Source organism: Pezoporus wallicus, unplaced genomic scaffold (assembly GCF_028554395.1).
Source record: "Pezoporus wallicus isolate ANWC-B61680 ecotype Strahan unplaced genomic scaffold, APGP_CSIRO_Pwel_v1 contig_1181, whole genome shotgun sequence".
In the NCBI taxonomy this organism is placed as follows: Eukaryota; Metazoa; Chordata; class Aves; order Psittaciformes; family Psittacidae; genus Pezoporus; species Pezoporus wallicus.
Genome location: NW_026641428.1, coordinates 3304403 through 3326079, shown reverse-complemented (window position 1 = coordinate 3326079; position 21677 = coordinate 3304403). Strand labels below are relative to the sequence as shown.

Here is a 21677-nt window from a genome sequence, read left to right as displayed (position 1 = left end):
GGTTTCCAGGGTGTCATCCTCCTGATTTGTGTAAGAACTCCAAGACAGTATAATGGGACACCTGGCTTGTGTTTCAAATGAATGATTAGGCAATGTAATTTAATTTTTTCCTTACCATTCATCCTTGCTACTTGGGGAAGAAAAAAGGCCACCCACTGATAAAAGAGAGTGCAAAGCAAATGAATCCACTAGAAGAAGGCTCTGCACTTCTCTGTCTGTCCTGTGCTAAGCAGAATTCAGACCATGGAATATCCAAGGAGATTTGCCCCATACAGGACATCATTTATGTAAGTTGACTTTACATATTATTTCCTCTGGAAAGAAATTTTTCCCTGTAGTCCTGCTTTTTTCTACTGTTTCATCAAAGCCTTTATTTCATCTCTAGCTGGCCAAAGGGAACATTCTTTTTCTGTAACTCATTTTTGGTGGTGGTTTTGTTTAGGGGAATCAGAAAAGTTTGTATTTTGTAAGGATATTTTCAGAGGCATTAATTTCTTGGTGTAAATGAGTGGGCTTTTTATCATAACCGGTATCTGTCATTCCTCTAAATTGTAGGATATAAGTTTAAATTAATCAGAACATGCAGGAGAATGAAAATTGGCACAGGACTGTACTTCAGGTACAAATGTTGCAACCATATTAGCTTTGTGCTTGTATGATTAACTTGTATATTATCACACCAATGTACATACACATAAACAGACATCCACCATTTCACTTTCAAGATCAAAACCGGTCTTATACCCAAGAAGAAATTTTGGGGAATAGGGGAGATTTAAAAGTTTAGCCAGTGTAGAGCTCTAAACATTTAGACAATTGGTTTTCATCAGGCTTGCATTTTCTGAGATTTTTTTGGTTGTTGTTGTCTTGGAAGGAATTTTGTTGATGTTATTTTTAGTTGTGTTATCTACACAAAAAGGCAAATAAAGTCATTGATATCTATTTAATAATTTCTTGGGGTTTTAAAAGTAATTTATCATGGTTAAAACCATGGAATGAGAGAGGGATCTTGCCAAAATAATTCTAAATGTTCACAGTGGCCTGTAGGCTAATGTTTTTTGACAAAGTGATCAAATACAGTTGTATCTGAGTGCCTTGAACGAAGGCTAAGTACCCGTCTGAGCGCATTTGTTTTAAGGGGTCTTTTCTATTTCTGCATTTCATGAGAATATTTGGAAGGAATGAAGCATGACGCATGAAGAGGAGGATTCACTCTCTTCAAGACTCTTGTGCAAGAAGTACTATGTAAAGCTTATATTGTGTGTGTGTAGTTTATAGTTGTTTCTTTGTAGGTACAGAAGAAGAGTGGATATCCACTTCCCCACAATCCCATTGCTTTGGGCAATGAGTTTTAGTGCAGCAGATATTTTGTTCTAGAGCTCTACACAATTATTTCTTAAATGTTTTCATTAACATCAACCTGTCTTTCCTGTAAAATACTCTGAACACACGTCTCTGTCAGATACTTCAGAAATTATTTTGAAAACTGTATTTTAATTATCCTGCCCTTTCCCTCTGACAAAACTTTAGTTTAATTATCACATGAAGAATTTCACTAACTGTTTAAGGAGAATCATATGTATAAATTCATATAAAAAACCATCATAAAATACTTTTTTTGTAAAGTGCTTTTTATTATGCATTGTCAACAGTTAAATGATACTTTGCTGTTTCATGCAAGCTGGAATAGTGTTAAGAGAGCACATGTTAATTCATAAACATGTAAAGGGAAAAAAGTACTAAATCTGCGTAAGTTTGTACAGGTTTAAATATGAAACTGGAGAGCTGCTTCAGTTAAAATGACTATGAAATAGTTATCAAAACAACCACTAGTCTTAATTGCCCAGTGTTCCCAAACTTTGTTCCAGTTCTGCCTTGGATATTTGGGTTTATCCTGTGTCAAAAGTTACACACTTCTTTTTGTTGTCTTTTTTTTTTTTTTCCTTCCCTGTCATACAATATAATGCCATAGTAGCAGCTCTAGGAATAGAGCATAACAGTACTATTCACCAATCAGTTGTAGTTACTTTTCAAGAGTGAGTCCATTTTAAACTAAGTACTGCATGTCACTGAAAAAAAAATCAAACAAAAACCAAAGCAAGCAACTCCCCAAAAACCTAACTAAACCCCAAATCTTGTAGTATGAGCTAATGTACATAATACATCATGAAGCAACAGCTCAGTTACAATAATAACAATACATAAGAAAACAACTATGGAAATGTTTTTTTCTTGGTTTGTGCACACGACTAGGTGATTCACATCTCAATTTCTTACAAATGATGAACAATAAAATTGAATTATTATGCTTCTGCAGGACAGTCATGTAGTAAAATATTTCTTGTGCTGTTCAAAATATGTCTTGTGATGAGAGACAAGTTGTTTTAATTACAGACTGAAAAAAATCTGTTTTATACATCTTCATTGCCTTAAATATAAACTGAGCAAGTAAAGTCTGAGTAATTGACAGTATATAATACAAATTTTCATACGGACATTAGATTTCTCAAGAAGGACTAAAATAACTGGAGAAATACCTATTTATGACTTACTTTATAATGAGTGACAGATGTAGCTGAGCACTTAGCTGTTTTGTTCATTTTCATCATAGAATCTATTTCTTTTCATTTGTTCTTCTACAGTGAGCTGTTTGAACTTGAATTTCTCGCCTTGGAATGATGGAACAGCTGTGTATCTTGAGCTCAGTAAATCTACGCTTGTATTTATGTCATTCTTTGACAATTTGATTATTTCACTTTCTTGACAGGCATTAATATCATGCAGTTCTGTAGCATAATTCCCATGTTCTTTTGAATATGGGCTGCAGGAACTTTAGTTATATCTACAGAGTGTATTCAACCACAGTCTAAATCCAGGTTGTTGGGCTTTTTTTTAAGGAAAGGTGTTTTCAGAGTGTCAAATAAAAAAATAGTGTTTAAGTTTTTGTCACATTTTGATTCTTCTCCAGTGCATGCCGACTCCATATCAACAGGCAATGTTGTATTAGTTGCCTCCTTTAATGTACTAATATGAGACTTCTGACAAGTGGCATCTTTATTAAATTGAGCAAGATTATTAGAGGTAACAGCATCTTCATCTTTTGAGTTTTGTTCATCCTGTGAAACAGTTACAGTATCACTACAATAGCTCTCTTGAGATTCATACATCTCAAATACTTCTTCATTTCCAGACTGATTTTCCAGCTTTGTAAAGGCATGCTGCGATACCGTGCAGATTGCATGGCTTAATGCTGTCATTGGGTTAGCTGTAGCTGAGAGGGTTGTTTCTTGCCTGAAATGTTTAGGTGTGAAAAAGTGGCATAATTGTTATTGTTATTTAAGCTGAATTCTTTGTGATTCTTTTGTACTGTTACATCATCAATGTTAGTAACCTGTACAACTTCCGAACCATCAGTTTCATTTATTTTTTTCTCTTGCTCCTTCCCAGCAGCATACACAATCACTTTATCACTTCCATTAAAATCCTTCCCACTTTCCTCCATATTCTGTGATCCTCCTGTTTTATTCCACTTATCTTGCACATTTCCAGCTTCCTCCTCTTTTCCCTTATTGCCTGCTTCATTTTTCTTTGCTTTAGAGGTATTTGTGGCTTCATTTTCAGACAGAGCACTGAAGGATGAGTGTTGATTTTGTTGTGCATTTGCAGTGTCATTTTTATTTTGCTTGCTCACAGCATTTTCTTTCTGAGGATCCTTTTTATTGCCCAGAGGTTTATATGTATTTAAATTAGAACCTTCTTGAGCAAAACCTTCGGGGGGCCACTTTGGCTTATTTACTTTAGCCACTTCTTCAATAGAAAATGTTTTCTTAGGTGTTACCTCACCTGTTGAAGGAGGCCATGTCAGCTTTAGTTTACCCCTTTCTGTGTTTTTTTTCAAATTCCTATCCAAAATATCAGGTAGTGAACCATCAGTACCTGAGTACAAGTCTTGATCAATGTCTGTAATTGGTTTAGGATCAACAGGTATACTACTAATGGGATTTGTTTCTTCAGCATGAGTATTGCCAGCTGAGCTACATCGCTCTTTAGAATTCCATAGTTCTTTATGCTGCTTGTGTCCAAAGCCTTCATCGTAATTTCCTTTTGACTTGAAAAGTTGCTTAAAATGGGGTTTACAGTATATTTTTCCATGGAGAGATGCATAATTTCCCAAGCTGCCGAATGGAAGGAAATTTGTTTTACACTTTTACATATCATAAATCTACTGTGAATTTTAAACTTTACTTGGTATTTCAAGTGCCCCTACATGACATTACATATAAAGAAAAGGAAGAACAGAAAGAGAGCAAATTCAATGTACTGGCCAATTCTAACCACCCTGTACCCCAAAACAAAAGTATATAAAACTAATGCGAATTCCCATGCAATTTCAAAGTCAAAATGTTTGAGAAGAATCATGCTTTGTGATTTTAGAAAGAACATATATCTATTCAGTTGTTGCATAGCATAAGCTTCAAATAGCAAAATTCCACAGCACTTTGGGGTTGCTAGGACCTTTTTCTTCATCCTATTAAAGACTGAATTCTCTATTTTTCTACAAAATAGGTTCAGAAAATACAGTGCAAATTTTCTGTAACCTTTGTGCAAATTATAGAATTTTTTGTTTAATTATATTTTGATTCTGCTCCTAAATGAAGTAGAGGAAATGCATGTAGCTAATCTCCAAAGTGTTAAAGTCAGAACTGTTAGCCTAAGCAGTCTGTTAGCCTATTTAACTGTTAGATAGCTACTGCATTTTGTATAAAGGTTACAAGAGTGGTTTGCTAATGCAGAGAATCATCATCGTTCATTTTATGGGTGAGAAAAAGTAAGAGGAAATTTTGTCTGTGTTGACATGCTTTAAGTTCCACCCAAGTTGCTGTATCTACTGTTTCTGGTTCGTGAGCTGTCCTGAAGGTCTGGAGCAGTCAGTAGGAAACAATATGCAGAAGAATTTGGAAGGTAGTGGGATGAAGCAGTTCTTTAGAGAATTTAAAGGCCTTTGGTTAATAATGGTTCAGGTGTCAGTAGCAGAGAAGTAAAGGGGGAACGCAGGTTTCCTCCCTGTCAACCCAACATCCTCCAGGCTGAATAGCCTAGTTGAAAATAATTTCACCGTCTGCATTTATATTCAGATGCAGAGTTCTATGAGCGAACACGCAGTTAATTCTTACCTTAATTGACTGCCACAGTGGTAACATCGGAAACATGATTTATGAAAATTCTGCTTGTCAGCAACTAGGCACTCCATTGGGTAAACTCTCTGTTGACAGAGTCTGCACGTTTCGTTTTCCTGAATCTGCAGTTTCTAGAACCACATATTAAAAAGTATGAGTTAGTTTAAGCTGCATATTGGGATTTATTTTTAACTATATCATTTGTTAATTGTTAAAACTGTAGTTTTCTTTATGCATTAACTGGTATCTCAGCTGTCAATTTTAGGGCTTCATTTTTTGTTCAACTAACAATAATTCCTTGAAAGTGGAAATACTGTTCAACTTTCCCTTTTCAGAAATCCATACATTTGAAAAGACTATTTACTTCACTACACCAGGTACAGTATTTCCATTTATTTTTAATAACTACTTATTTTGTGAAATGATATAGGATGATAAAAGGTTTACTTGTATCAGTGGAATTGAGTATAATGTATGTATAATCTTTGAATCTACAATGTGATTTAGAGATCAATAAACAGGGCAAATGTTTGAAATTCTGATGAGGAAGTTTTACTTGATCATGCCAAAAACACATGAGGGAGTTCTACTTCTGTGGTAATCTACAGACTCTACACTCATATGGCCCAGATATGCTATGGACATAGTTATTTGTGACTTCTATAATTTTCATTTTCAGAGCTGATACTTTCTTCAGTTAATTTTTAAGGCTGAGTTAGCTACAATCATATTAGCCACCTCTATCAAATCCTTTCTTTTATGAAGTATAATTAATTATAAAAGAAATTAGCTCTTTGTAAAGTAGAAAGCACGAATAGAAGTTTTATTTCATACCAATAAGGGACAGAAAGAAATAATGGATAATCTATTGGGCTTGCAAAAATGCAGATGGCTTTTCTGTCCTAATTCCCGTATTGCTGTGGGAACTGTACTAGCAGACAAATACAAATAGGGTGTATCAAATAATTGCTTGTATTATCTTCACTAACAATAGTAATGGCCCTTGACATCTGCAGAAAATTTGGCCCCTTTCAGCATTCTGTCTGGTTTTGGTTTGCCTGCTGGTATTGATTTTATAGCAATTCACAAATCAGGACAGAAAGTTATGTAGATTTTCTAAGTACAGCTTTAGTTGCAAAATATCCCTAGTGCCATAATGGAGCTGTGAAAAATGCTGAGAATTAAATATCTTCAAAATAATGTCGAATTTGCAATAAGAATAAACCACCAATAAAAACAAACAAAAAAATCCCCCAAAGAACTGTTAATTATAAAATAGCCTCAAATGTAGCTCAGATTTCTGAGAGACACTGAGTGGCTACACTCCTTAGTGATGTGAAACCTGGACTCTTGATGGTAGATGGGTTTGTCCTTAATTCAGACTAAGGCTGTGTCAACTGGTAAAAGTGCTCAGCAGGGAAGAGCAGGCAAATTTTTATGTTAATTTGGAAACTCTTGTAGTAATTTTTCTCAAACAGGAGACCCACTGAAATGTAGTTGACTTTGTCTTAAGTCACGTCTTCTGCTTTAATAAACTGAAAACAGATGTGCACAAAACATGACCATTATTTTATCTCTAGAGCTATTTCATACAGGCAATGTTTTACTTCAGTTAAGAGGATGTTGCATTGATTTTAAGCATGAGAAGTCAGGTGTGTTCTGTGCGCATTTCCTAGCACGCTAGTATTTCTCAAATACAACAGTAATGCTATTTTAATTTTAATACCTATTTTTAATATGTTTTTGTTTTTATTTTGCTCTATATAATTCTTCAGGGTAGGTCTTGTAGCATTAATCCTCATAATGGTGGAAGAGATAGCAGCTAGAAGCTTTCACAACAGTTCCTGCATCTTCCTGCAGTTCCATTAAGCTGCTCAGCCTTCTTGTCTTTGTGGAGATCTGTGTGAATTCCTACATTGTATTTTTGTACTACTTGAGAATCCTTGCCATCAAATTTAGAATCAGCAAGTGTGCTTTGCTGTGGTTTTACAGGGGCTGCTGCTTCTTCTGTGGGATCTTGATCTTGCTTTGATTTTTGTGGTGAAGTTTCAGCAGTATTTAATTTGTCTGAATTCTCTGCGTGCCAAGGCTGTGTTTCAATTAACTGTTTGCCTCGTGCCCATCACTGCTCGTCTTTTCATCCACTGAGATTCCATGTACCACTTTAAAGATAAACAGGTCTTTGTTGGTCACAAGTAAAGGCTGCTTTTTAAATGTGTGGTCTACTACTCTGACATGCCTCTTTTCACTGTCTTCTCTGTCGACAGTTTCATTCTCCAGTTTTTGACTGGAGTTGGTTTTGGTAAAGGACAGTGGCTGAGGTTCAAAATATTTTATGCATCTCTTCACACTTCCTTTAAGCTATTTCAGCTCAGACCTCAGCTGCAACAAGTTAAGGACATCTAGTGGATTAAGCTGCCCAAGTTTATCTAGGTTCTGTGCTTCCAGCACGTGCCTCAGACTCTTTACATCACCACTAGGAACTTTTTGGATAAGAGTTTCATCTGATATGGCTCATTGTGATAGTTCTTATTCATAGGGTCCAGTGGCTGCATTTCAAACATCCAAGTGACTGCGTGAACACCGTCTCTAACTAATGCAAAAGCCTTGTCCATACCTCTTGCACAGCCGGGAGCATGTACATGCAGTGCAAGAGACTGGCTATGTATTTAATATTTCTGCCTGCAATGGTTTTCTGGTCTACAATGCTTCTAGCTCTGGGTCTGGAGGGTCATCTTTAATTAAAAAGAAAGGCTGGTTCTCAAAGACCCATCTTACAGAGAGGACCTCTCCTCTCCAGATTTCACACCACTCTAAGCATTTTTTTTCTGGTCTTGTGAACATCTGAATAATGAAGGCAAAGCTATATATAGCCTGCTGCACATCTGACATAATACTCTGTGCTTCAGATTCACCAGATAAAATATTAGAAGTCTTAGGTAATGTTTCTCTAAGTGTTTTCTTACTTGTACATTTGTATAAACATCTTAGTTCATATAAATTGCTTTGCTTTGGATACAGATCTAGAGAGACCATGTGCTTCATTGGAGAGATGGATGAATCAGTGGACTGGGAAGTTGTGTCATTTCCAGTGGAGCTTTTGTAGTGGAAAACTTTTCCGTGCTTCCCTATTCATGGGATCTGGAGCAAATCATTGCAGAAGTAGCAGTTCCGTCCTTTTTTTACCTTAGTGCAGAAGTTTCCTGTAGCCTGCTTGCTGAAGTAGTAGCAGTAGGTGGGTGATGAACTAACTGTTGAAGGCAATTTAATTTCCTGGTACATATTTTCCATCTTTCGTGAACAAAAGGGGGTTGTTTTTTTTTTAAAGTTACGTATAAATTTATTTATTTATTTATTTATTTTTATTCTTGTTGAAAGCTAGTTCTGCAGGCATCCAAGCGATAGGCTTATAGTAAGATCTGGAAAGACACAATGCATCAGCTAATGCTCAGAATGCTTAAAACAGACCTTTTGAAATAAAAGCTGCACTATTTGCACAGTGAAAAGAAATGTGAAATCCTTGCAAAATGCCAAATGATGATTGAACACTTTCAATCATCAAAATGAACAAATGAAGGCTTTGCATTATGAGCACAATGTAAAGTTATGCGTGGCTTATGCTCATTTTCATTTCTTCTGAAAGTGACATTTTCTATGCTTCTTGGAATCTGTGGTGACAGAAATTATACATATTTACAGATTCAAAACAAGGAAGTAAGAGACTGTATTCAGCAGAGGAGGATAGGAATGCAGAAGTTTTTATAAAGGTCTACTTATTTTGTCTGTCACATTCTGTGAGTACTTGTTGAGCTTTCAATATATTTCATATTACATGCACTTAATTTCTAATGTCCATATATTCCCACCACTTTCATAGGTTACAATCACAGTCAAAATAGAAATTCAGACTGCTTGGCAGACCAGTGTCTTAATTTCACCCTTTCTAATTTGCATAAAGAAAAATCCCTCTTATTAAAAACACAGACCTTTACTTCTTTTGCAGGTGTTGCAGTCTCTCTGTCAGAGTGAACAGCTGTTTCCTGAACTGTCCTTTCAATCTGCTGTTTTAAAATCTGTGTTACAGTCTTTGGGAGCTCTTCGTCCTGAGCTGCATTGATTACTGCAATGGGAAGAATAATAAAAAAAGATCATTTTTCATCCACCCTGCATTTTATGAAATTGACTTTATCAGTGGATTTTAAAACATTATTACATTAGAAAAATTACACGTAGCCTTGCAGAAGTCTAGAGAGTCACTTGATTGTGAACAGAAATCCACTGAGAAAGTGACGGAATGGTTGTTGAGGGACATGTTATCTATCACCTGCTGTTTTGCCATACCTGAGTGGAGTGACAGGGCTAAAGGTTGACAGGTCTATGGGGGAATATAATGTGTGAATTCCAATACTAGGACTAAACTGCAGGAGCAGCAGTGTCTTAACACTCTGGTCATATTCTGCAGGGATATTCAGTTCAGCTATAAATCAAACCTTTCTTATCTACAATTCTGTATGTACATGGGCTAGTGTTTGCCTATGTTTTCAGACAATTCTTCAAGTCTTCACTTTTTTCAGGGAACTGAATGCATATGTTAAGCCACCTCCTTATGCAAAAGCCATCTCTGTCCCAAATTCTAAACTAATTTCTTAAGTCCCATTGAAGGAAATTAATGTGCTTTGCAGAGAATTCAGAGCAATGTGTGTTTTCATGTTTGTATGCTAAGAGCAGCACATCTGTGTGAGTAAAGACATTTGCCGTTGCTCACTTGTGAGCCTTTATTCTCCTGCCACTTCTTACCTGTTTCATCAGTATTCTGACTCCATGTGGAAGCCATTTTTGTCCCTTGAGTAACTTGCTCACGATGAGAAGCCTGTACACAAAACCTTCACTTTACTACAGGGTTTGGTGAAATATGCAAGAATTTTACATACTCAATATTTAAAATATATGTATTTAAAATGTTCCAATAAAGAAAAATAGGAATGGAAACCTAATTAATTACCATGTCAAAACGATAATAAATTAAAACCGCTTAATAAAACACCTTTAAAAACTTACGCACTGCCTAATGAGCGAGGCTATCAGCAGAACTTCCAGATCTTGCTGCACCAAGTGGTAAAGGTGGAAGAGGCAAAGCAGATATGTATCAGCATCAGTATAATTGTTCAATGAGATGATTATTAATTGATATAATTACCTTTTGTGTTTGAGAGGCTTCCATTTGACTTTCTTTGGAGGTTATTTCATTGCTCTCAGCTTCCCTGGTGCTCCTTGATACGGTATTTTGACTCCTACTTAACTTTTCCTAAAGACAAAAATAATTGCACATTAATAGCTAATAGTAAATTAGAATTTTTTTGTTTGTTTTTTTTTCCTATGAAGGGTTTTCACAAATAAATTAAATTTAAATGGTGTAACTAGAACAGTTATTTTACAGCAGAGTAAATCGATATTTGTTGCCATAAAAATTGGAACAGACTCTTTTATAATACAGAAGATCTCAATTTCTGTTACTGCAGCTCTACTTTAGCCAGCAGATACAGAAAGCTGCATGAGTACTCACACTGTATCACTAGTCTGGAAGGGGATGAAGGTGACTAGGACTACTGCTTCCAGTTTTATGTGTTCTGCTATCAGCTTGTTACCTATCATCAGTCAGCAGGCTAATACAACTTTGTAAAAGGAAGTGTAATAAGAGTTGCTGACTTCCCGCATATGCTTTATACAGCTCTTCTGATGCAAAAATCTTGCTGAATTGCAGTTGTGAAAAATGTGACCCACAGGCTAACCAGAACATCCTATAAAATATACAGGCTGGCATTGTATCTACAAGTCTGACAACAGCAGTGTAATAAACAGAACATATTGTTGAGAGTTTAAAGCACTGTCTAACATGTCTGTTTAAACTGATTTCTGAGGTTATCTTATGCTTAGTTCAACTCCAGACTCTGGCAGTGATTTGTTTTCTTATTTAAAGCCTGTCACAGAACTTGTGTTACATCACATTATCTGTGTTCATGTAGTACTTTGCAATTTAGTGATTAGAAGAAATAAATCCTAAAGATTGATGTTATCAAGACAGCAGTTGTGTGCTTCCTTTCTCTTGCACACTAGCATGCACACAGAAACATCTAACAAATAATTTCACTCATGTCAAATTTTCTTCCTTTGTGAGAAGGAAGCTTGCCTACTAGTTTCTACTGATAACAAGCTTTCAAATGAAAGGAGCTTGTTCCTCCAGCAAGAGCTTCCCAAGTGTTTGATGTAATGCAAGTGTGAAATTGTGTTTCTGAGATTGCTACTATACATCTAGTGCAACAGAGATCAGTAAGCTTCCTGCCTCTCAAATCCTGGCACCTCCTTGAAATCCAGTTAATTGTGGGGCAAGAGATTACCTCTCTCCCTTAGTCATCCCATGGCAAAGCATATGTTTATGGGATTTATTCCACCTTCAAACTAAGGAATGCTTACACTGCTTGAATCTTCAGTGACATTTCTGCTGAATCGATACAGGGGAGCATTCATTGCCTTACTGGTAATTTCTGCCACATAGTAGGCAGCAAAGGCTCTTAGGTTCTATGGCAGGAAAACAACATGCATCCCCTTTGTGGGCTTTAGGAATTCTGTTTCACCTTGGTGCTGCCAAACCATCTGTCTTACCTATAAGATGCATTAAAATTATACCAACAAAAGGTAAAATAAATTTTCTGATTCCTGGCCCAGTAAATGATTTAATACCAGGATCAAAATTAATTGTATCTACTGCAAAGTTTCAACTGTCAAAGTGAGGTGAGGCTTGAGGAGAGAGCAAGTCAGAGCATGGTTTACACTCGCAAGTTCTGTATGTGCAACAGTTGTGAGGGAGCTGCACAACAGGAGGAAATGTAAAGCTAACCCTACACCAAGTTGAAAAGAGGCAGTTCAAACAAAACGAATTACAAATTTTTCCATCTCTGTTTAATGCTTATGTGTTGATTTATGTATAGTATGCCTTTTCATTTTATATGGATATGCTTTCTAATATATTTATGCATACATACGCTTTTTTCATTTAAGAGATGATTTTCTATTCTAATGTACATGTTTTAGATATGTAAGTTAAGAAGTCATTACTGTAAAAGCTCATTCATGAGACACAAAATATGTTCATGACAGTCATTATGTGTCCTTTGAATGGTGTGGAGTATTAAAAAGGAATATAATTAGGCTTAATGTAGTCAGGAAGCAAATCTAATATGAATGTCACTACTGCTTTATTGCTATAACTTTGGTACTGCTTATGAAGTAGTTGCCATATTGCAAAAGATTATAATTGTTTAATGCAACAGCTATGACTGAGTGAAATTCATCCTAAACATTATGGGCCAGATTTTGGCAATATAAATACACAGCTTTGCTCTGGGCATGCGGGGAGGAAGAGGATCTTGGAGGTTCTCATATTTTGTGTGTCTGTCAATATGGCTAATTGAAATTCCAGTCACAGAGGGTAAAATGCTGATTGTTTATTTTTCCAAACAAGTGTCGAGCAGGAAGACCTGTGGTTTCATCTCTTCTCTGTAATGGCCAGCTGTTGGGTATGGGATAGGATATCTTGTAGATAGAATTAATGTAGTCTACCCCATTAGAGTTTGTGGCATGTTTTGTAGATCCCATAGATTTTGGAGAATTATTTGATGGTCTGCATGGGCTAAGGTTACTCTTAGTAAGCAGGATAAATCATGCCTCCAATACAGGACTGTGGCTGAAGATCATGATCTAGATTTAAAACTAGTTGAGAGTTGTACTTGTGGGAACTTGATCCCTTGTTTCTGTGGCATATACAATTCCTGCTGTATTGTGCATTATTAAATCAAGCAAAGTTATTTAATCAAGTAAGGTTATTTAATCAACCAGATCTGCATCCCAGCGTCAGAAGCAAACAGCTCCCCTCCAGCTGTGCAAGGGAGGAGGACAGATAGACAACTCAAAGTCACTTTTGGCGGCAGGAATGAAAAAACAACGTATTGCAGTTGCTTTTCCCTTCTCCCAAGAATCCCCTTTAAATTACTTTTTGTTTATTCTATGTTGTCTCATAAGGGAGCTTCAGAAATCACCGTCAGCTGGATGATTGTTGGCATTAGCTCATGAACAGCTTCTTATGGTCATTCTATTTTCATTTCAGACTTCTATTGCCATCCATTCTCTTCCATTTGTTTCAAGTCACCCTTTATGGGGACTGCTGTCCTCTCCATGAATATCTTTGTGGTACGTAATACAGAGGACTATAGTACCCTGTTGCATATTTGGATAAATCGTCATTCTAACCTAAAATGATATTATTTAAAAAAGAAAGATGTAGATCTGGAATAAGTTTGTATACATTTTGTTAGAATAGTACATTTATATGCAGGCATTTAGATTCTGGTACTGAAGAGAACTGTAATTGCTACATGCATTTTATATGTTAGAGGCTCACACATCAGTTTTAGCACCTCTGCTTTGCAATAATTTAGATAACATTCTTACTGCATAACGTGCCCAGATTTGAATTTTCAGTAACTGTTCTGTGTATTTTAGACCAACTGCTCTGACAACAAAAACATGCTTTTCCTAAAAAAACCAAAATTAAAAATAGCTTTGAGGTTAAGACTATGAATGCTTTTTATATGCATATGTACATAAAACACATACAATTCTATGTATGTATGTATTGTTCAAGGGGATCATATGGCCCAAAAGCTTGTCCAAGAACAAGAAAGCCTTTTACTTGTGCACGTTTGAAACACACAGCTTTTAGTTGAACTGTACATTGTGGTTGTCATATAAACTCTGTGGGAAGCTAGCTAATGCAATATCATTTATGTATCGGCAGATTTGGAATTTACTGTTCTAAGCTGTCAGTACGTACAAGCTTGCAGTTCCCTTTAGGCAGCAATAGAAGTAAATTGTGATCTTAAACCTTCAGTTACGTAATTCATAATAATAGAATGACTGACCTGATGAATCATTTACTCAGTGTGAATCTTTGTTTCTTCCTCAAAAGCTACGCTTTTTTACCTGTTTATGTTTTTAGCATGGTATCATCTGTGCATCAGTACTGTGAGATTCTTGCAGAAATTTCTCATGAGACCTCACTTATCTGCACGTCATCTCTATGACTTGTCAGCCTTGCTTAGCTCTATGTATATACTAAAGGTGTTTTGGACACTATATGCAAGATTTTCACTAAAAGGTAAGGTTTTCACCATTCACTAACATTGTCCTGTTATTCAGTCTTACGCTGTGCAATTGCTAGAAAATTGGCAGTTGCTACATTAGCATTCCTACAAACTTTGTCAGGAATGACCCTCAGTGGAGGGAAATGGCTCGTTTCTGACACTGGATAGTGAGACTGAGCAGCTAGCTAGCTAAGTGGTGTAGCAAACCAGGCTGGCATTTGCAGAATAATAGCACTGAAGCTCATGACCTCTTAGCTTAGTGGCTGACAATAAAAGGTGCTCGTGGTGCCAGGTGGTCAAATTAAAGACCAGGTCTCTAAACAAACCCTGGTTGAGTGTAAACAAACCCGGATGAAGACATGGCAAATTCTGTGACCAGTTTGCATTGCTGCTCACCATTCTGGAGGAGAGCTTAGTGCATCCTACTGGTAATATGACACCTTTCACAAGCAACAAATCTCCCTTACAATGAAGAAGCCTATGAGTGACAGCTCCTGCTGGAGAAAAACAGAAAGATACATAGCTATTATTTGCATATATGACGCCAATATTTTGAATGAAGAGCTAGGCACTCCTTCTGCAATAACTGAATATGTAGTGAAATGTTCAGCTGCTGAAAAAACAACTGTTTAAAACAAATAATGCTTCCTTATTTTAGCTTAGATTAATAGTTTGAATTTATCCAGATCTGTAGGCCTGTCTTCAAACTACATGATTTCTCTGCTTTGCCCTGGGATTGATTCAGTGACCTTGAGTAATCTTTCAACTACCTAAGTGTATAATCCCATTTTCCATGAGAGTGCAGTTATGTCAGATAGAAATGGGATTTTATGGTCTTGCAGTAAGTTATTTAACCTAAATTTAAAGATTGTTCCATATAATCTGAGTGATTTTATTTCCTGTGAATGTGACTCTTTCTGCTGATGATTTGCCTCCTCAAATAGCCACCTAGGACAAATACATGGATAAGTATACTTAGAGGTCACATCTTGTTTGAAGAAATGGAACCATCATAACGGGTTGGTGGAGAACTAGACATCATTGTTAAGAAAGGGAAAATGCATCTTATTTGATTCTGAGTAAGAGAAAAAGGCACATAATTTCTATCCATGGTTCTACATTTCTTCATCCAGATACATGGCAGCTAGGTTGGACCCTGTCACCAGAGAAGTATGTGTATGACACTTCCTATTACCAAGCAGTATCCTCCAGTATGATTATGTCCAACTATGGGACATTTTTGTTTAGTAAAAAATGCTTTAATACTTCTGCAGCAAACTGTGTCTTCTACGCTACAAACTGGAGCTTTTCTGTTGTCTGTGCAGATTGTTGAAACTGGTATTAATGTATAAGTAATGAGAGATGATGGGTAGATATGATACTCATTTAACATGAAAATGAACCTGTAGCAGAATGTTCATGTGTCCTGTTCTATGAAGTTGAAGAGCAATATTGCTTAAATGGATGGTAAAGCACTTTACTGTGCCATTACTGTTTTTCAGAGTGCACAGGACAGATTGTACAATGTATTTTATTACAGAGGATTTCACATAGTCCCAAATCATATCTCCTACAACAATTTTTCATGGCACATGCTAACGAAGTAATACAATGTAAAGACCTTTTATCAAAAATAACACTTAGCTGCTGCTTTGTTCTACTTCTATGTAGCATCTGGGTGGTTCTGAGCAATTTTTGATCTTTTTAGGGGAGCTTATTAGATTTAATTCAATGGAAGCAGGAAACTCCTTTTGAAAGAGAATAGCTTAACATCACATCAAGCACAATAAATGCAAAATATCACCATGATACTTGAAAATGAATTACAGGCTTAGAGAGAAGGTTAAGTATAAAAAAATGGTTTGGTAGTAATCTGCTTTACTCATCTATTTGCTGTAAATCTAGTATTGCCTATATTGAGTGTTCGTCCATATAAAAAAATACATGATTCCTGTAGTATATCTCAAAGACTAAATTCTATGAGTATGAACATTAAGGAAATATTGTCTTAGTCATAATGAAAGCTATTTAGTAAAGCAAAGAATCATATTTTTTTCCTCCAGCTATCTAGCAGGGCATACCTCATTTGTCAGTATTAAAAATACTATTGTTACCTGTACAGATTTGTGCTGGTACAGAGCAAAGGTCTTTCGTGAAGACATCGTCCGCACTTTCTCGAATTGTTTCCTCACTGCTGCCAGGCCACCAGGCACAGTACAGAACTTGGTTTTCTCTGAAGTCTGGAGTGATAAAATAAGTTTTCCATTTGCACAAAGAATGTACTTCTATGAGTTGATTTTTTTTTAGAAGTAGTTAAAAACAGTATGCTACATAATGCTTTTAAATTTCATATGGAAAATTTGGAAACACTTGGCTGTGTCTCTAGCCTCTTATAGGCAACTTCCACTGACATAAATCTGTTAACCCTACTTAATGGATTGACAGATAAATTAACATTAGCATTCAGAATAGGCACAATAGTAAGAGTTATTTTTCAGGCGTTCTCAGCAAAATACGAATCACACATACAGTAAACATTAACTATTGAATGATTGACTTTCACTCCTCAGCCAAAAATTAGGGCCTGCAAATTATAAAGTTCTTTTGGAATTTTGAGATCTATTTAATTTTATATTTGTGATAATATTTGTGATCTATTAGCTGCTAAATGCTCTTCTGTCACATTGATCCTGCTGGTGTAACTGCATATTCATCTTGCCTAAACTAGTGCCTGAGGACTCAGTGGTTTCCTCTGAAGTTTTTGGGGTGTATTTTGGGGTGTATTTTCAACTGTGTAGTAATCTGTCTTTACAGGAATGACTCAGACAATCATAAATTCTGTTTTTCCATAGGTATTGTTGAAGAGCATGCAGAGAGTTTCAAGCAGGCCTTTGTGAGATGATCTTTCTTCACTAACAGTACTGAAGGTCACAAGAGTGCTCTTACCCTCAGGCTCCCTGTTCTAGTTGTGTCCCTTATGTGTTACCTCTTAGATGGTACTAAAATGAAGCTTTCAGAATTTGAGATTATTAATCAGTATGCAGAAAATAAACCACCCAATAATTAGAAATAGTCTTGTAAGTAAGGTTACAAAGTTAGGTTTAGTGCTGACCCCTGATGAGTAAGTAAGCAGATTATAAAAAACGGGTATTTTTTTCCTATGATGAAAATGGCACAGTTCCATGTGTGCATGGATATATCTGAATGTGAAAAGTAATTATTTTAGTAAATGAACATGCCAGGCACACCTTGCCAGCCCTTTGGAGAACTTCAGAAGGGTTAAATGCAGTTATGGGTTACTTCAAGGAAATGTAATAATTCCCTTTAATGGACCAGATATACAGTTCCTTTCTCAAGCAAAGATCCATTTCAGCAAGAAACTGGGAGGAGTTCTAGACTGCAAATGAAGCAGTTCCTGTGTTCCACAGTTAGGTTGGCTCAGGCTTCACACAGTTCTTTTCTATTTCTTCTCAGCCAGGTGAACTGCAGGAATCTACTCCAAATACATGCAGACAATTAGGAAATAATGAAGTTAGTAGGCAGGGATTGGGTGATTGGAAAACACCTGAACTCTGGCTGATTGTGATTGGTGGCTGTTTTCACCATGTAGCTTTGGCCTATATAAGGACCCAGAAGGTCCCTTCAGCTACTGCAGACTGCTTCTTTCAAGAACCAAAGTGCAGGTAAGACTGGGAATCCTATAGTGATTCTTGCATACTGGCAAAGATGCCAGCTGGCGAGAGCTGAGCTGAAGTCCTTCTTTTGCCAGTTATGCTCTCTGATTTACAGAAATTGCTCTGCCCTATTTTATAGTAAGAAAAAGTTGTTTTTTGCCATGTGCAGAAAATTTAGCATAAATAAAGACTATTGTCATTCTAACATTGTAGCAGGCCTCCGTTTTCTGATACAAGGGGATTGGGCTATAACTTCCATGTAGGATTTTAAGATATAGTAAAACCGCACCTTTTGGTCCTTAGTACTTCTGTGAAACTGAGGCAGATTTTCCTGGCTAAGATCTGAAGGCCTGCTTTTTCAGACATTCCTGACTGATAATCAAATGTGCAGTGGTCTTGCTCTATTTTAATAGATTATAAATTCTGTTAGCCAAATACTTTATGTTCTACTTGGTATTAATATTAAATTTTGCTTTAAAATACTTAATTCCTATTGACAGATATGTAGAGAGATGACTAAGACACATTTAAAGGTTTATTTATAAAGAATTTTTCAGATAATGCCAATTTTATGTTAATTTATTATAAAGCAATACTTTCTCATACACCTTATCTCATACAGCTGCTATTTTGAAATGCAGCAATTTGAATTGAATTCTTTAGTTTGACCTGCAAGAGGGCTAAACTTAATGTGCTTTTGAATATGATTTTGTTATTTGGTAATATTTTTAATAATGCAGAAACAGCTGGGTTTTGCTGTTATAAGCTGAAAGAATAACTGTGCTGGTAATTTGTTGCAAGCCTGTGGTTCTAATCAATCCAGTTTGTGCAACAGTGGAATAAAAAGAACAGTCATTCCAAGGTATTAAAGGGAATTTTCCAAATGACCAAACGTGTATATCATGAGAAGTCTTGTTCAGTGGGGACACAGACTGATGCATCAATGCATTTGCTGAGCTGATTTGTTTGGTAATTTAGGTTTTAAATGTTGATCCCCATCAGTCAGCTTGTATAAAGAATGTAGGATATGTCACTATGCAAAGCAAACACACCTAAGAAGGTAAGGAGTGATATCTTACATGAGCAAAGGAGTTGCTACCCTCTATCTCGAACACAGCAGCCTTGTACATAGCCATCCTTTCTTTCAAGGAGACAGTTTCCTGGACATCCAGCAGTGCGTTATCAGCCCTGGAAGCACTCTCTTTAAATAGTCCTCTTACACGTTTGTGAGAACCCACTGTAAATAAAAATGGACATCATATTTTCTAAGGAAACCTGTACATTTTTTCCAAGTCTTGAAAGAAAGGCAGTAGTAGAAAGGAGAAGTATTACAAAGTTTTTAGCAACTCTATCTTACTTTCAATTTGGAACTTACTGAGTACAGAAAAACATAATGCAGCGAGGATTTTGAAACTGAGGCAAATTTCTTGAGGAAACAACAAAAAGCATAATGTTACATTTGCATTATTTTATACTGTAAAAAGTCTTTATAAGTTCTAGAAATAACTTGTTACAATTGGATATATTATGTTCTAATTAGCTTTGTACATTTTAGTATTCATTTGCATAAAAGAGAATCCATAGAATTCAGTTGTTTGCTGATACTGCATTAGAGTATGTTTTAGTTGGTTTACTACTACTAAAACCGTATTGAAAATTATCTAAATTACTACCTACTTTTTAACCTTATTTCAGCTTATGAATGTTATTGAATTATCTATTAGCATCTGCAATTCAGCCACAGTGAATGTGGAGAAATCACTTCAGAGCACTCCTGAAAGAGCAGCAGTTACTAGCCCTAGGAAGTTTTTTGTGCTATCTACGGTCATATGATTGTATTTGAAGAATTCCATCTACCCAGAAAAGTGCCTTAAATTTAGCATAAAGATATCCTGCCTCCTTGTTTCAGAGAAGAAAAGTATGTTGTGAGCACCCCTCTTCTTTGTGATAAGAGGCAGAAAAGATTTCATATAATCCCACAGGCTGGAAGTTCTTCTGCAGTGCATGCAAAATTGGATTGCATGACACTGGATTTCTGTAACCAGTACACTCCCTTTTATGGGAGGAGAGGGAATTTTAGGACTTCAAGAAGGTATATTTTTAGTAAAGCCCCCAGAATCTAATTTTTTAATCCTTGTGCTTGTGCTGCAGATATCGGAGCACCCTAATCTTCCCTAAATTCATCTACGTTTCTCCTTGTCCTTACATAATAGGCCAGAATAAATCTGTTGCAACCTGCATTGGTGTTTTGGGGTGTGTTTTTTTTTAAATTATATTTTCTGAAATTACAGGAAAAGGCTGTAGCTGAACAAAATTGTCTTAAAAAACCCACCCTGTCCCCCCACAAGCATATGCTGGAATTTCTCAAAGTTGAGGAAATTACTAACTTAAGGGGAAGAAACAGTGTAGACGTGTCCTCCTGTTCTATGTGTTTAATTCAAGCCAGTAGGTACCCAAACTAAAACCTTAAAATCCATTTCCAAACAGGAAAGAAAGTCAGAGAGGAAACTTCAGATGTGTGCTTTCTGCTAGCCATTGGCAGTTTACTTGTATTCTTATATATTCTGGCACTGCTGACACCTTGTCTTCCTGAGTGTGCTGTTACTTTGTTGTAGCACATGACTTTTTGGCTGCCTTTCTTTTTCTTTTGAAATGACATAATTATATTTTTTATAATTTATTTTCATCTTTCTGATCATTCCCAGACTTATTAAGCAAATCAACTCCTTGCTATAGTTTGGATAGGAAATTAGTAGCTTCACTTTTTGATCTAAATTTTCACTCATTTGTTTTGCTCCTTTTGCTCTACACTTTTGTTCATTCAAATGCCCTTAAAGGTGTAACAGCTTTGGATTTCTTCAGAGATAAATGTGTGCTTTTGATGAAAGAATCTGTAAGAAGAGCCTTATGTCTACCAAGCTGAGGTATGCCAACAAAAACCTGTTCACTTTTGACATGTGGGACTCATGTAATAGTATCTATTTCAGAGAATTTAATTCTTTTATTAACTATAAGTTCCATCAATTCTATAAAGTAAATGGAGCTTGACAAACCTGTGTATGACAGGACTGGTGAGTCCTGTCTTTCTGCCGTATTTTTCCAATGATATGACTACACTAGTTATTCCTTATGAGTTTGTCCTAGTTTCTCTAAGTTTTCAGGATAGGTTGAACAGCAGTATGAGCATTGCCTTTCTGCTTTTCAGGGGAGAAATACAAATTATTGGTACTCAGACACAGAGCTTGCTGTGAATGTTGCTTGATACCTCTTCTAAAAAAAGATTTTTGGCATAACTGAAACATTTAGCTAAAAAGCTCTATAGCACTTTAGTGTTTCTTTCTTGAAAAATTGAAGCAAGCTGACATATATTATCACTGGTTATAGAAAACTCGGATCTCATGGTGATGGGAGAAATAATCTGAGGATCAGCATTATCTTATATTTTTCAGGATCTGAATATTTATTCAAGTGCAGAGTTGCAGATTTCAGTGCTGAAGTTCAGCTATTAGAAGTTTAAGAGTTTTCACCAGTACTTTCAAACAGCCAAATGAGTCTATAGGGAATTTACTTCTCATAAGAGTCTCTGAATGCAAAATGGGGTATTATAGCTCTCACAGGAGAATCAAAAA

At 36.1% G+C, this 21677-nt stretch overlaps 1 protein-coding gene across 1 annotated transcript in view; it reads right to left on the bottom strand.

The window, feature by feature from the left end:
• Positions 1-2855: 2855 nt before the first annotated feature.
• The window catches only part of XIRP2 (xin actin binding repeat containing 2), a 39925-nt gene continuing 21103 nt past the window's right edge, over positions 2856-21677 (bottom strand). The window contains 10 exon segments of the mRNA XM_057423813.1: positions 2856-3298; positions 3301-4175; positions 5175-5308; positions 9164-9297; positions 9975-10047; positions 10375-10482; positions 11649-11753; positions 16489-16614; positions 19128-19294; positions 21582-21593. Coding sequence (XP_057279796.1) covers positions 2856-3298; positions 3301-4175; positions 5175-5308; positions 9164-9297; positions 9975-10047; positions 10375-10482; positions 11649-11753; positions 16489-16614; positions 19128-19294; positions 21582-21593 — 2177 coding nt within the window.